The following is a 16,369-nucleotide window of genomic DNA, read 5'->3' as shown; positions in this document are numbered from 1 at the left end:
GGAGCCATTCCTTCACCTTCCCCTATAAATCTCCTCCAACCACCGGCTTCCTTATTCCCACTGACACCACCACTGAGACCCCAGCCACTCAGACACCCACACTTAGTGGTCTTCCATTCCTTTATCTTCTTCACCTACCCCCACCCCCATTCTGCCCTTCCAAGCCAGGCAACAGGTGCCATTACTTCTATCCTTGCTTCTTGAACTGGTCACTCCCTGTCTGTAGTTGTGGCTACTATGCTAGTCTAGGCTTCACCATCTTCCTCCCGACCACTTCAGTAGGCTCTATACTTGTCTTTTGGGCACAGAGTCCACCAAAACCCCTAAACTGAGCTTCATGTACAGTGCTCCTCATTCCAAAATCTCGCATGACTCCCTACTGCCTTTAGACTGGAATTCCTTGGCAGGATATAGGATGAAACTGGGGCCATGTCGTCCTCTCCAGCCCAGAACAAGCTGTTAGCAGGATGCCTCTGCTGCTGTGGGCCACCCTCCCCCCTCACCCCGAAGCCCATCCCCTCTGGCCTGCCTTCAGGGCTTAGATCAAAGTCCAGCACTCAGCTCCCTCTCTTCCCACTTCCAGCAGCTCCTCCCGACACACTCAAAGCACTTGTCAGCACTTGGCTCTAACAATTTTTATCACTATGAGTGTGTCTTCTCTTTCCAGATCTATTGAGAGAAGACCCACTCCACCTCTCAGAATGCCCTACTCCCTGCGGAGGGACCTGCTCAAGTGGTGACCTATAGACAAGGCTTTAAGATAAGCTTTCTCCTTAACAAAACACCGGGCTCTTGAAGTCTTGGTGAGTGAAGGGACAGAGGGTGGGGGTGATTTTTTGAGACAACGCACTCTCCTGTATTGAAGCAACACAGGCCCATTTCAAGGTCTGCTTCCACCACTGCAGGGAAAATACCAGAAACCTGGCAAGGCTGGGGGCACCATCAGTGTTTCAACCTTTGGACAACTGTTAACAAAACCGAGGAGTAAATAGTCATTAGTGTTTTCTGTTGATAGGCAAATTCTCAGCTGCCACCAGTATCCTGACAAAATAATAGGAATTAACTAAGAGGTCATATAGCACAGTGGTCTAGGCATGGGAACTCAGCCACCTGAGTTCAAATCCCAGGTCTGTTACCCCCAGCACCTTGCATTGGACAAGGTACATAACTTCCCTGTTAGGTGGACAGTACAGTCATAGTTGGGAGGATTCAATGTGTGAAAAGTGTAAGAGGCCTAAGATAGTGTCTAGCACGTAGTGTTCGACAGATGTCAGCTATTCTTTAAACACAATTTAAAAATATTTAGAAGATGTCTTGCAGTTTGATTTGGGGCTCTCTCTGGAATCCCTTCCCACCTCTCCTGGTCTCTCTCCTCTCCGTGTGTAGCCCTCCTTGGATCATTTCTTCTGCTGCTGCTCTGGATCTGAATTGTTCCCTCTGGGATGGTTTCCATGGGAAGGGAGGCTGGAGTGACTAGGATCTCTAGGGTCTTTACCACTCAGAGACCAGCAGGGAAAACATACTGCAGGCACTCAGGGTGCAAGAAAACAGTGGCTAATGGCTCAGAAGGGTTTCTGAGACCAGGCCTGGGGTCTGCCTTACAACACTTAGTTAAGTGAATTGTTTGTAAGTTGCTGTTGATGGCTCTGGGTTTAAACCCCATGCAAGCCCGAGAGCAGCTGTCCCCAGCTGACTTAACCTCAGTTTCCCTGAGTCTGGAGCAGCCACAAACCTCCCAACACCAAGCCTGCTGAGACCCTGAAGCCCATGGGCAACGCCAAGCCTGATGAGAACTTGAAATTCGCTAGCAAAGAAGAACTCAAGAAATATGTTAAGAATGATGTGAACTGCAAGAGAGCCCATACAGGGACCACAGATAATGAAAAAAGATCAGACAGCCAGGTGACAGCCTCAACCTTGTCCTCAGGATGGTGGATGACACCCTGCATCCTGCCCAGAGAGATCACCATAGGGCGACCTGGGAAATGCTCCCAGTCAGGGTTTCCAATCAGTTTTATCAAGGACTTTCCAAGTGGGAGAGCCCCACAAGGGCAGCAGTACAGGCTGTGGTGTCCACTCCTCTGGACGTGTCACCCCAGCCCAATAATCCCCCATGCCTCAGGGGAGGGGGGCTGAGCCAGCAGAGGTGGGGGATGGAGGAGATGACTTCTGGAGGACCCTGCCAATCTGAGGACATCCACATGGAAAAGTTACTGCGTCAACACATTAGCAGAAAATAACACACTTTTCTCTCTGCCAGCCAGTGTTATCTTCACTCCTTCAGCACTGAGATTCAGCATGCTCAACTGCTCCAGGTGTGCTGTTCCAGATGTAGAGGGAAGACAGACCCTTACTGGGGGCTGAGAGGGATTCTGTGATCTTCGAATGCTCCATTCTGCTTGTGAGGGGAAGGCAGGCAGCATTAGAAGGTGAGGGAGGGGTATGGGGAGGGTGCTGCCAGGGGACAAGGAGGGGAGCAGCCCATGGGGAGAGCACTCTGACATCTCAGCTGACTCAGATTTGACAGGACCTGTCCACTCCGGCCTCTTCTGTGGCTGCCCTCTGCCCCTCAAGGGTGAAATGTCACTTCCCAGGAGCTTCTTTGTAAGCTTTCTCCTTAACAAAACACCGGGCTCTGGCCACAGCCACCAGCATCAGCTCAGGCAGGACTCTGTTCCGTGCTGGCAACCTATCCCTACGCTGGCTGCCAGAATGGGGTGTGGAGGTCGGCTGGCCTTGGAGCTCCCACCTAGACTTGGGATTTACAAAAGCACTTCAAACCAAATTGAGGGTCCAGAGAAAATACTCCTGTGTCACCCCCATCTCTTCTCCAAGTATAAACTGGCCCCTCTGAAAACTCCAGACCCCAAAAGTCCACACAGATGGAAGGATTTGGGGCCCCCCTCCTCTCCCCACCACCCAAGAATGTGAAATACCAGCAAACAAAAGTCTCATCCAAATTAGGAAGCGAGCAGCTCTGTCTGACCGTGAGTGTGTGCTGTAGGGGCTGTTTTGGGATTTTGGCTTTCCTGACAGATCCTTTCAAACCCTATAATGCTATCAAGACTTAAGTTATTCTTGACCCCAACTCAGAGCTCCGTGCCACCTGGTCACTGCACACCCTTCCCCAAACCTAAGACGCTGCTCTAAACAGCTCTTTACTCAGAGCTTCTCACTGGCTCCAGCCTCCGTGTCCCCCACCTCCAAGCCTGTGAACAGAGCCCTGTCCATGCTGGAGCTGGGAATCAACTCAGGCTCAGGTCTCCTCTGGGGAGCCACAGGTGGCGGTGCCATGAGAGGGCTCTGCCAGATGGGCGCCGAGATGTGGGCATGTGCCACAAGGACCAGCATCCCAGCCGTTCGCCCCAGCCTTGGTGCACGTACCCAAGGTCCCTGAGCGGGGACCTATCCTTGAGTGAGCAGGAAACAGGGGTGTGGCCCTCCTACCCAGGCTATGGGCTGCTGACAGGGGTCAGCAAGAACAAGGCTCCATGAGCTAGCAGTGGCCCTGGTACAGAGGCCCCTTCTTCCCCAACCCCCACGCTCATTTACCTTCCTGGGAGAGGACGATGAACTTGGTGGTCTTGAGGGTCTTTCCATTCAGTGTCCAGGTGACGGTGGCTGGGGGGTCAGAAGACACCTGGCACTGGAGCAGCAGCTTCTCGCCCTCTGCCACACGAACATCTTGCAGCTTCTCCTTGAAGACTGGGGCTGTCCCCTGGCTCTCTGATCTTTTTTCATTATCTGTGGTCCCTGCATGGCCTCTCTTGCAATTCACATCATTCTTAACGTCTTTCTTGAGTTCTTCTTTGCTAGCGGATTTCAGGGTCTCAGCAGGCTTGGTGTTGCCCATGGGCTTCAGGGTCTCAGCAGGCTTGGTGTTGCCCATGGGCTTCAGGGTCTCAGCAGGCTTGGCGTTGCCCATGGGCTTCAGGGTCTCAGCAGGCTTGGCGTTGCCCATGGGTTTCAAGGGCCCTGAAGGCTGTGCATTGCTCAGGGGCTTGGAACTTTCCACGGCCTTGGCATTCAGGGTCTCAGCACTGCTGCTACCATTCTCCGCTGGTAATTTCTTCTTGCCACCCAGCACTGAGCGAAAATCCGGGGTGGCAGGTTTCGGTGGTGGCACCTTCTCAGGCACAGGGGTCTTGGGAGTCCCCTTCTTGGCCAGGACAGAGCGGAAATCGACCTGCTGGGGGCTGTGCACCTTCCTCTCTTCCTCGGACACAGTCTTTGGCTTCACTTGCCGCTGCAGGTTGGCACGGAAATCCATCTGCTCGGCTGGGATCTCCTTCAGGTCGTCTTCCGATAGGGTCTTGGTACTCACCTTCTTCCCCAGGAGGTCTCGGAAGTCTAGCTGCTCCACCTCCTGCTGGCGGATCGCCTCCTCGGTGTGCTGCCTCGTCTCCACGCGCCTCTTCAGCACCCCTCGCACGTCCTCGCCGTCTTCCTCCTCTGGCCAACCCTGCCCTCTTGCTGGCCAGCCAGGCCTCAGGGTCCCATAGCGGTCACTACCACCACCATCAGCACCAACTCCTCCACCACAGAGGCCCTCACAGCTGGCAGGCTCCCTCCCCCTGCAACCAGTGAAGGAAGAAAGGAAAGTAGCAGGAGGAAAAGGGGCCGGGTAAGAAAGAAACGTCAGGGGAGAGCAAATCCCTGAGGGTGGGAGGGTAGAGGGGAGCGGGAGGGGAGGGGGAAGGCCGGCCAGGCTGTGTTTATAGATGGGAACATTGGTGAGAGGCGCTCGCTTGCTTAGTTGGTTTATTACATCGGTAATGACTTCAGTAGCCTTATAAGGGTGTGTGCAAAAAAAAATCCCTCCCTCCTTCCCCTGCTCTCCCTCCCTCATTCGCCTTCCAGGCTCTCCCTTCTGGCTTTGGCAGCCTCAACTGCAGGACACAAACAATCTAGGGCTGCTGGGCGGGGGCTGCTGGGGCCTGGAGGACGGTGGGGATGCGGGCATGGCCTGGTGAGGCAGCTCTTGGGGGCACTCACCGTGGAAGGGCTCCGGCAGGGCTGTTCTGTAGCATCAGTGACACCTGGCAACTGCATTCGCCAACCCGGTTCCTGAGGAATTCCAAAGATCAATAAAGATCAAGAGGCCCTCTGGGCAAAGGGCCTGTTCAGTGTGGACTTGATCACAGGCTGCTGGCCACCAGGGAAGATGGAAGTCGACGGCTTGGCTGTGACATTCACCCCAGCCTTAGATTTAGGGCAGGACCCTCTCACTCTGTGGTCACCCTTTATTTTCTCATCTCTTATTTAAAAAGAAGAAGAAAAACAGAATCTCTGGACAACAGCTAAGGCAGGCATCCAGAAGTAGGAATACTTTTCTGTAAGTATATAATGTAATCATTCAATCAGTCACTCACTCAACCAATAAAAGGGAAAGGAGAAAGGATAACCCTGCTGGGGACTGTGATAGAGCAGTGGGGTCTAGACAGATAGGCCCTGGTGGTGGGCCTGCCCAGTGACCTTGACTCTGACTCCATGATCCCTTAACACAGAGGTAGTTCCTTTCCCTCTCCTTCCCAGGAATGGAAGCACCTCCACCCCCACTCATTGATAATGCTCTCAGATCAGAACTTCTTGTGTTAAAAACCCAACAAGTGTTTTCCTACATGAGTGGCCCTTTCTCTTCTTCCTTCAGGTGGGGAGGGCTCAGGTTTTTTCGTGTCCATGAAGCTGGTCAGTCTCCCGCTGATGCACAGAGGCTCAGGCCCTCTGCTCAGGGGAGGGGCTGTACCCTGCCTGGCTGCAGTGCAGTGCATTTGCAGCAGATTGTCCCTCCAACCCCATAAGGCTGCCACCTGCTGGCATTTCTGAGCTTTGACCGGCCAAGAAGGTTCTGCTCAGGCTAGGGGAAGTGGTGGGGGCAGGTCTGTGAGCCAGAGATGACTAGTGATGGTTATAACAATTGCATTTCATACAGCACCCTCCAGCTTTCATGACACCCACACACAGTTCTTTCTTGATATCCACAGCATGCCAGAGAGGTATAGAGTACTGCCATGCCCAATTTAAAGATAAGGAAAGGGGCTCTGGGGTGGGACCCTCAGGGTCTCTGACAACAGTGCTCCCACTCATGCCCCTGGATGTGGCCGTCTCACTAGCACTCAGACCCAATAGCAGATGTGCCAAGCTCTGTGACAGATTCTTTACATAAGCCATCTCATTTAATCTCAGAACAGCTCTGTGAGATTAGAGTCAGCACTGTTTTTATAAGGTAAGAAAAATGAGGCTTATAAAGGTAAAGTAGTCCAGGCACAGTGGTTCATGCCTGTAATCTCAGCACTTTGGGAGGCTGAAGTGGGAGGATTGCTTGATCTGGCAAGTTTGACACCAGCTTGGGCAACATAGCAAGAGCTCATTTCTATTAAAAAATCCTCCTACTAAAGGTCAAGGTTAAGTAATTTGCCTAAACTCACAGAGCTTGCTAGTGGAGGCAGGGGTTAGGAACTGTGACCCTATGACGTTTGCACCCCACCCTACTCTGCTTATCAGTACAAATCTGGTCTGGGACATGTGTGTCCATGCGCATATGTAGATATCAGTCATACACATGATGCACACATATACTGGTCTAGCTGGTGGGCACCTGCACCTGGAGGTCCATGTTTGGGAATATGTGCACATGTGAGTTACATCCACCCAGACAGGCATCTGAGCATGTGTTCTTGTGCATTCTGCTGCTGTGTGTGGGTCTCCACCTCATTCTACAAGGCCTCCCTCCCAGTGGAGGGACACTGGCAGCCCATGGCCTAGCACAGGATTCTCAGGGGCTCTGGGGCACCGCTCACCGTTTGGTGCTGGCACCCATTTGAAACAAGGAGAAGCCAATCGTTGCTATCCTCCAGCCCTCCTCTTGCCTGCTGGGCTCCTCTCCTTTGTCCGTTTCCCCAGTGCCCTCGTGCTGTCCCAGGCAGTGCTGGTGCAGGTACCTTCCTGGCTGCCTTAGCTCTTTCACTCTTCTCTCCTCCCTGGCCATGCATCCCATAGCCTCCCAGCCACCCTCCTCAATGCTCAGGCTCTCAGAGGGCACAGACTCAAGGGCAGGGAGTCTCAAGTCTGGAGAATTTTGAGTTCAGGGTGTTCTTTTGCTCAACAAACAGTGGTTAGAAACCTCATGGGTGCCAGGCCCTGGGAAGACTAAGAGGTTCTCAGTGTGCCCCAGGCTCTCAACACTCAAAAAGGCTTATGGGCTTTGGGTGAGCTTGTAGAATAACCATGTGAAGTCACCCTGCTTCTGCCAGGCTGCTGGCCAGGGTCAGGCCATTCTTTTCCTATTTTTAAGCACAGCCTTGTGGGTGCTTGGGTTGACATGGAGCAGGAAGATGAGATGTCCGAGGGCTATGTCTGCCTGGCAGTCCTTTCAGCATCTCCTCAGCAGAGTTTCTCCTGTCACCAGTAGAACACAGCCCAGATGTAAACATCAGGAGCAGACGCTGCCCAGATGGCTGCTTTACCCCAGCTGGACTCCTCTGAGGCTTTGGCAGTGGCCAGCCCTGTGCTCCAAGCTGGAGGAAGCCGACTCTCCCCACGGGGGAAGCAGGTAAGGGCTTCTGTCACTTCCCATGACCTGTGCTCAAGCTGGGGGGCACAGACTCAGATAAGCCTCTCAAGGGCTCCTGCCCAGTCCAGCCCCAGGCCTTGCCCTGTGGCACCCAGCAGGCTACGGGGTCAGAGGAAGGTGGAGGACTTGGGATACCAAGGCTGACCCATTAAGGGGAACATCCGGTGGTGGGGTGATCTGGTGGTAACCATTCCTACAGCCATACACTGAAATCTCTGCTGGGCCTTAAAGACAAACCATGGGTTCATTTGCAGCCTACAAAGTTCATAGTGGCCTCCTGCGTGGGACCCACACGTCAGATCACCTAAGCTGCTGGAACAGGGTCTTGGGGCCATCTTCGACAACTGCACACACCCCGTTACAAAATCAGGGCTGGGGCTGAAGATGAGGCCGCATCCCAGGAGCTGCCACAGAGCATACAGGGCTGTCATCCTACATACTGAAACTTTCACAGACAAACAGAGTCCTTTTGCCTCTGCTAATGAAGCCCTGAATAAGAGTCCCATTGGTTACAAAGCCTTGGATCCTGTCCCACCCTGAATCGTCTACCTCTTGGATGGGTTTTATATGGAAAAATCAGTTTAAAGAACTAATTTCGACCAGGCGCGGTGGCTCACACCTGTAATCCCAGCACTTTGGGAGGCCAAGGCAGGCGGATCATGAGATCAGGAGATCAAGACCATCCTGGCTAACATGGTGAAACCCTGTCTCTACTAAAAATACAAAAAATTAGCCGGGCGTGGTGGGGGGCGGGCTGTAGTCCCAGCTACTCCGGAGGCTGAGGCAGGAGAATGGCGTGAACCCAGGAGGCGGAGCTTGCAATGAGTCAAGATCGCACCACTGCACTCCAGCCTGGGCGACAGAGCGAGACTCCGTCTCGGGGAAAAAAAAAAAAAAACAACACTAATTTCCTGGCAAGTATCAAGTGTTTCAAGTATTCCAGCTGGAATTTTGAGCTGACGTTTTGTCATTTCCCTTTTGGTTCCGTAGACAAGAGCTAGGAAGGGAAGAGAGGCAGAAACTACCCACCCATACTTGCCTCACAACCCTAGCAGGGACAGGCAGGATCTGCCCAGTCCTCTGCCCCTGCACACCAGACCCCTGGCTTCCTCCCAGCCATCCAGTCGTTCCCCTCGAAAGGCACCCTGCCCTGGGTCCAAGTCGCTGAAGGAGCGAGGTCTCTGGCAGGCCTGCCACGTACGCTTAGGAAACTCTCCACAGACTTGCTTCTTCTTAGGTGGGGACAAAGTCAAGGCCAGGGCAGTGGCCTCTGAAAGGAATGAAGAGGTTGGACTTCGGGGAAGAAAAAGAGGCAAAGGCTGCACAGGTGGAGGCTCTCGTGTGGTTTCCCAGGTCCTTCCAGTTCCCTGTGCACTTGGGAGAAACTCTCCATGCAGAGCCATAAGGAATGGAAGAGCATCTGATTTCAGTCAAAAGATGAGGGCTTGAACTTGGGCTCTGTTACTTGCCTTTGGGTGGCCACGAGCAAATCCATAACCCTGAGATCTCAGTTTCCCCCATTATTAAATGATGATGAGGTTAGATAACTTCTGAGGCCCCTTCCAGCTGGGATAGTCTAAATTTTATGACTGTCCCCAGCTGGCCCCAGACAGTCTGCCTGCCGACCTCCTGGTGCACGCCTCCTCTCTGGCCTGGCAAACTTCCCACAGCCCTTTGCTTGGCTCTGCCTCCACCCCACCCTTTCTTGCTCGGCCTACTCAACAGCTAAGCCTTATCACATTTGCCAAGACTCAGCCCTCCTTTTCCATCAAAATCCCAAAACAAGCTCATCTCCTCTAGGATGTCTGGCTTGAGTAACATAAGTATTATCTCAAAGTGCTTCTCCTTCTATACAGACAAGATCATCAGCAGGTATTTTTACACATCACCGGCTTCCATTCTTTGTACTGACCTAGGGAGTAAGCGTGTACCTTCTCCCCATTTTGGAGGCAGAGTGGCCTTCCCGATAATAACTAGTTCCTGGTAATAACTAGTTCAAGCATAAGGCAAAGGCAGTTGATGCGTTCTGAGTGGACTGCTAATAACAGCAGGGTGACCAGCAGCCCATAAGCATCCCATCAGCTGACTGCAACAGGCATGTCATTGAGCTCAGCTGAGATTAGCCTTGCCTAAATCAGCAGAACTTTATAGGAGATCCAAAGACTCTTAAGAAATAATAAAACTGCTTTTTAAAAAGTAGCTATTTTTAACAGTTATTAAGTATTGGGGTGGTTTGTTTTGCAGCAAAAGATAACTGATACAGGTATAAAGTCACAAAGGACCTAAGGGGATAGGGTACATATTGGGTTTTGCAGTAGCCTTGGCATTTAGCTCTAGAGCCTATTTGTAGCTCAGAGCTGTGAACATGATGGGCTCAGTATGGGGAGATGATAAAGTACAGGAGAGAAAGCCCCTTGCAAAGTGGTCAGGCACCCGGGCCAGGACAGGTCTAACCATCCTCAGGATGTGGTACGGCCTCCTATTTGTAGGTTAGGTGCAGACAAATGCTCTTCTTTGATGCTTACACGAACCCCAGGACCCACAGAAGGCATTCTGTCTCCCTCAATCCAGGGCTGGCATAGGATTTTAAGAGACAGAGCATTTTCCAGGTAAAAGAGCACTTCTGAATCATACTCATCTAATGAATATGATTATTCATTAGATTATTCATTAGATTATTCATTAGTCCAATGTGGACTATGGGCTCACCACTGTTCTAGGCCTGGACATGTAGCAGTGTGCCTTATGGAGCTGACCTGCCCATGTAACCTAGCAAGACCTTGAAAAGGAGAGAAAAAAGTAATGGGGAAAGGTAACCTCCTTGTGGCAGTTTTAAAATGTCTGCAAATTCTTCTCTCCAAGAGGTGGAACTGAATTTACCTCCCCTTGAGTATGGACTGTACTTAGTGACTCACTTCTAACAAAGTCGGAAGTGATGGTGTGTGGCTTCCAAGGGTAGGTCTTAAAAGACACTGCAAGCTCCGACCTGGGCTCCCTCTTCGATCACTAGCTCTGGGGAAGCCAGCTGCCATGCCGTAAAGACACTCAAGCAGCCCCACGGAGAGGTCCACAAGGCAAGGAACTGAGTCCTCCCACCAACAGCCAGTGAGGAGCTGAGGCCTCCTGCCACAGTCACGGGAGTGAGCCTTGGATGCGGGTCCTCCAGTGTCAGTCAAGCCTCTGAGACTGCAGCCCCTGCCGACATCCTGACTGAAACTTCAAAATCATCCAGCCAAGCTGCTTCCAAATTCCCAGCTGGGAGATGATAAACGTCTCAAGCTGCTAAGTTTCAGGGTAATTTGTTACACGGCAATAGATAACAAATGCGTTCCCTCTCTCCCCCTGCTTTTCCAACTTAATCCATTCCTCCTTCCTTCATAACCATAGGCCACATAATGGGGGAACAAGGATGCGACAAGACAGGATTCTGGGGAACTGAGCTCAAAAGGGAAGGTTCTAATGAACACTTGCTCTACTGAAGTGGAAGAAGCAAAAGCTTGTGAGCAGCACCGAGCCTGCACTTGCTTTACCTGGAAGTCCAAGCCCCACATTGGTTTGTGCTTCTTCTGGCTGCCCAGACCCAGGTTAGGGGAGCTAGGAATTTGGAGGGAAGGGTTAAGGGAGGCTGGCCGGACATGCAGACTCACTTGAGCAGGATCTCATACCGGCCGGCATGCCGGGGCTGCACCTTCTTTAGAACCAGGGTGAACACGTCCTCATTCTGAAGCACCTCGTAGTGGCCAGTGTCTTTGGAGAGGGCTTTGCCATCTCGGAGCCAGTGCACGGTTGGAAAGGGGTCACCAGCTATGGCGCAGGAGATGAGGACACTCTGGCCCAGGGAGGCCGTCACCGAGCGAGGCTTACTGATGAACCAGGGCTGGGTGCCATCGTGAGGCTCTGGAAGTTGGCAAAGGGCAGAGCTAAACAGGGAGACCCCTCAGCAGGCAGTGTCCACTCAATTCTCCATGGTGGTGAAGGGTGGGAAGATAGCATGTCACCCAAGTAACAGCTTGTCCAAAATCACTGTGATTGGACACACAAATGCAGCACACCCTTCTCGTTGCACATCCATCTCGGATACATTCTCAGAGGATAATATGAGCATGACTGTATATCCAAAGTAAGGGGAGGCAGCCCAGAAGGCACAGGGGCACCAAGCCAGGTGCTAATGATCTGTATCCAATGTGTGTGATTAAGAGTTGTCACTCACTTTATGTGTGCTTAACTTGTCTCTCCTCTTAAATATTGTTGTCTAATGGCAAGGACCCTGTTAAGCCCATAACTCACCTCAAAAGTTATTACTGCCAAATTGTTAAGTATATTACAGATTTCCCTCTTAGTACTCTATGCACCTTGGCATCAGTAACTCAGAGAGGGCAGGGACTTCAGAAAGCTGGGAAGGGCACCCCACTCAGTCAGAGCTTGTGATGTTGGACAGGGAGCTGGCCTCCGGGGCTGGGGTAGGACTGAGGGAGCAGACGGCCCACAGTGGGAACAAAGTAGCCTCATGTGGTTTCCTTGCCTCCAAATCACTTCTGCAGAGGCTGCAACAGCTCCTCCTTCCCACTTGCTCTGAGTGGGTCAGCCTCACCTTGTACCGTGAGCACGGCCTGGGTGCGGACCTCTCCGGCGCTGTTCCAGGCCTCGCAGGTGTATGTGCCCGTGTCCTCCGGGAACACTTCCTGGATACAAAGGCTGTGCTGAGTGCCTCTCTGTTCAAAGTGGAAGTCCTCTGACTCTTGGATCTCATTCCCATTGTGCAGCCAGATGACCTCAGGGGGTGGATTCCCTGAACCAGGAGGAAGGGAAGGGGGATTGGTTAGGGAGGTCCTCCCCGGCCATGCAGCAACTCTGCACTTAATACAGTGATGTTGGATGAAACACTCCAACAACTTTCTATGCCTCCACTTCCCCATCAGTAAAATAGGAATTCGAACAGGATCTACCTCGTGGGTTTGTTGGGAGGACCTTAAAATTTGAATAGAGCAACTGAGAACATCTTCTGAGATTTGGGAAGTTCTCACAGTTTTTTTTTTTTTTTTGAGACGGAGTCTCGCTCTGTCACCCAGGCTGGAGTGCAGTGGCACAATCTCAGCTCACTGCAAGCTCCACCTCCTGGGTTCACGCCATTCTCCTGCCTCAGCCTCCCGAGTAGCTAGGACTACAGGTGCCCGCCACCACACCCAGCTAATTTTTTGGATTTTTTAGTAGAGATGGGGTTTCACCGTGTTAGCCAGGACAGTCTCAACCTACTGACCTCGTGATCCATTGTCGCCTCAGCCTCCCAAAGTGCTGGGATTACAGGCGTGAGCCACCGCGCCCGGCCCATAATTTGGTTTTGTACCAGTCTTCAAATTACCTTCCAGCAACACTGGCCACACTATATCTTCAAATTAATCTCTTACTGCTCTAGCTATATGGCCATCCTCTTCCTCTGGACCATTTAATCATGAATCCAGAAAATCCTACCCAGAGAAGGCAGAAAAGAGAGGACAAGAGTCTCCATTTCTTTGGGTCCATCGTTTGATGGTCCCATCTGATTTTCTGGTGGATCAATGATGTGAGCAGGTCCTTGGAGAGCAATACTCATTGCAACCAATTTTCATGTTAATCCCTGAGAGACAGCCGCAGAGACAGACCTGACACTTGGACTGTCATAGTGACCTGGCTTCCATCCATGACTTTGAGATCAGAGAGGCCCTGCAGGAAGATGGGTGCAGTGGGCTTGCTGGGGGCCACAGGCAGAAGGTACTCGCTCTTCCCGCTACTCTTCTTTTCTGTGTGGTAGAAAACAGAACGTGGGGTGAACATTCATGCATTCATTCAACAAACACAGACTAAATGACCACTTGGTACACGACGGTGTTGATGCTCAGGTTCCCACCAGAAACTGGCAGCTAACAGATAAAGAGCGTTTGGAGTTCCTAGAGATCATTAGGAACAAGATGCCTCCCATTTCTCTGCTTGGCAATGACGATGTTCTTGCCTGATAGCCAAGAATGAACAATGAGCTTTTATAAGTTTGTGAGTTTTTAAAACATTTTATTTTTTGAAATAAATGATACACTCACATGGTACAAAATTCAAAAGGTACCAAAGAGTATGGAAAGTCTCCCTCCCACCCCATCCTCCGGCCACAAGTCATCTCTCCTCAGAGGCAACGAGTTTTCTGTCTCTTGTTCATCTTGCCAGAGATGATCTGTGTGTGTAACATATAGAAGCAAACAGGCATTTATTTTCTTCTTAAGACAGAACTGAAGAGCTTGTCTATCATTTTCTATAATTATATGGTGCTCCATTCCCATCCTAGGAGGTTTTAAGCACCTCAAGAAAGCCAAAGACACTACACTCATTAGAACAGCTAAAAAGAAAAAGACATCACATCCCAGGAATTGGTCTTGACAAGGATGTGGAGGAACTTGCAACTCTCATACGTGTGGCAGGTGGTACAGAACCTCCTGAAAACAGTTTGGCAGTTTCTTAAAAAGTTAAACATATACTTCCCTTAGGATCTAGTCATGCCACTCCTGGGTATGTCCGCGAGGGAAATGCAAGCACATATCCATACAAAGTCTTGTACACAAGCGTTCAGAGCAGCTTCATTCAAAATAGCTGCAAACTAGAAATGACCCAAATGTCCATCGACAGGTGAGTAAATAAACAAATTGGGATATATCCACACAATGGAATATTACTCAGCAACAAAAAAGAATGAAGTACTGAGGGTACCACAACAGGGACGAATCGCACAATAATTACGTTGAATGAAAGACACCAAGCTGTAGTCCCAGCTACTCGGGGGGCTGAGGTGGGAGATCACTTGAGCCTGGAAGGTTGAGGCTGCAGTGAGTCATGACCACACCACTGCACTCCAGCCTGGGAGACAGAGCAAGACTCTGTCTCAAAAACAAAAACAAACAAACAAAAAAAGGAAGCCAGACAAAGAGAGAGTACATATTGGATGACTCCATTTATATAAAATTCTAGAAAATGCAAAGTCCAGTGACAGAAAGCAGATCAGGAGTGGCGTGGGGCAGGGGACGGGGGGTTGGATTATAAAGGGGCATGAGGAAACATTTGGGGGCAATGAGAAGTTCACTTTAAAAAATCATGGCAAAGGTTTCATGTGCATATGGCAAAACTTATCAAATTGAACACCTTAAATCTATGTAGTTTATTGTACATTGATAATACCTCAATAAAAACTGGGAGAAAAAATCAATTTATTTGAGAGAGGGAGTGTGTCGGCAAGTCAAGGAGGGTGAGAGGCCCGGCCCCTCACTCGCATTCAGTTTCTTGTGGAGGTGGGTGAACAGCCTTTCCTCATTCTTAGAATCTCCGCCTCACGGGAGCTGAAGGGGAGGGGGCTGCAGAGTGGCTGGCCCTGCTGTCCACCTCTCACAAAGGACAATCCTGGTGCAGGACAAGCCATGGCTGCCCAGCCTCTGGTCTCTCCCTTGGTCCTGTGAGCCAGGCAGCTTGAATCTCAGCAATGCCACTTTAGCATTTTTTGTTTTTGTTTTTGGCAGGTGCAGCTGTTGAGAAGGGGAGGGTTAGGATATCTCTAACTTAAACCCTAAGTTTCTGGGGAAAGGGTTGCTGGCATTTTGGGTTCTTATCAACACAAGACCACAAATACTAGACCTTCTTCAAGAAGCAGAGTCATAGGGGAGGTTTCCAGGGTATGTAATGTATCTGGGCAGGTCTCACCTCCAAAGTTGCCACTGAATTTTTATCTGTTGACACTGAAAATGAAAGCAGGCCTACTGTAGAACTCTCCTAGCCCAGCCTCTGGGAACCTGGATAGGAAGAGACTGGGAAGGCCCAAGAGGCTGGAGGAAAACTTCCCCCAAAGCAGGTGCAATTGAAGGGCATGGAGCCTGAGTGTGAAAGCAGGTACCCCCCGACGGTACCCCTGGAAGATGGGGCTCTCAGGCCCCTGCTGTTCTCCGGTCCTCCTGACTCAGCATCGCAGCCTTTGACGGAGGGCTGCCAGGGGCCTTGGCGGAGGCTCCGGGAGTGGGCTTGGGGGACACACGACTGGAAAAGGATAGATCTATCTTGTTTCTCTCACTAGGCTGCAGCAGTCAGGAAAGCTGGCTGCCTCGGGAGAGTTGAGGAATTTCCTGTCTCGCACAGACTGAGAAGGCTCAAAGACAAAATGTTCTTGTCTTTCCACAGCACTCCCTGTTCCTGCCTCTGCAATCTCAGCGAGTCCCCAGCCTCACAGAGCTTCGTGCAGATGGGCTCAAATTCCTAGATGCTACGGGAACCTCACCAACTCCAGCGTACTCCCCTTCAAGCCTGTGGCAGTCTCCTCTTCAACCCCACCTTCTCTGGGTTCTTCCCACAGCCCCTGTTTCCTGGTCTAGGGGTTTGGCAAAGCCAAGTCACCCTGTGGGTCTCAGCCATTGGGGACTAAAAGCCTATCTGTCCCTCCCTCCCCTGGGAGCTCACAAGTATACATGAAAGGGTGGCCCGGCAGCTGCCTCCCACCAGGCAGCTCACTGGTTCCACCGGCAGCTGTGGAGGGGATCCCGGCCTCAGGCTAGTCTGCCTCGTCTGAAGCCCCACTTCCTCATTGGTCTCTAGGGGGAGTCATGGTATCATCACAGGACTTTGGGTAGTTTTAAAGAGATAATAGGTAAAAATACTTTATACAACCATTCATTATCAATGAGAACATTTGTATGAGGCTGGCATGAGAACTGACTCACATTTATCCACTTGGGCTCAATTACGTGATGGGTTTATCAGCAGCCAAAGAACCAATGGAGTCTGGGCCTCACCCAAGGG

General features: G+C 51.2%; 1 protein-coding gene across 1 annotated transcript in view; it reads right to left on the bottom strand.

The window, feature by feature from the left end:
- Positions 1–16,369, bottom strand: part of MYLK (myosin light chain kinase) — a 226,897-nt gene that overhangs the window by 89,156 nt on the left and 121,372 nt on the right. The window contains exons 12-16 of the mRNA XM_011971548.1: positions 13,213–13,350; positions 12,165–12,362; positions 11,221–11,470; positions 4,996–5,067; positions 3,553–4,574 (exon numbers count right to left, since the gene is read on the bottom strand). Of these exons, the coding sequence (XP_011826938.1) occupies positions 3,553–4,574; positions 4,996–5,067; positions 11,221–11,470; positions 12,165–12,362; positions 13,213–13,350 (1,680 nt within the window). The remainder of the gene's footprint in view (positions 1–3,552; positions 4,575–4,995; positions 5,068–11,220; positions 11,471–12,164; positions 12,363–13,212; positions 13,351–16,369) is intronic.

The sequence above is a fragment of the Mandrillus leucophaeus genome, unplaced genomic scaffold (assembly GCF_000951045.1).
Source record: "Mandrillus leucophaeus isolate KB7577 unplaced genomic scaffold, Mleu.le_1.0 Scaffold123, whole genome shotgun sequence".
In the NCBI taxonomy this organism is placed as follows: Eukaryota; Metazoa; Chordata; class Mammalia; order Primates; family Cercopithecidae; genus Mandrillus; species Mandrillus leucophaeus.
This window is presented reverse-complemented; position numbering and strand designations above follow the sequence as displayed.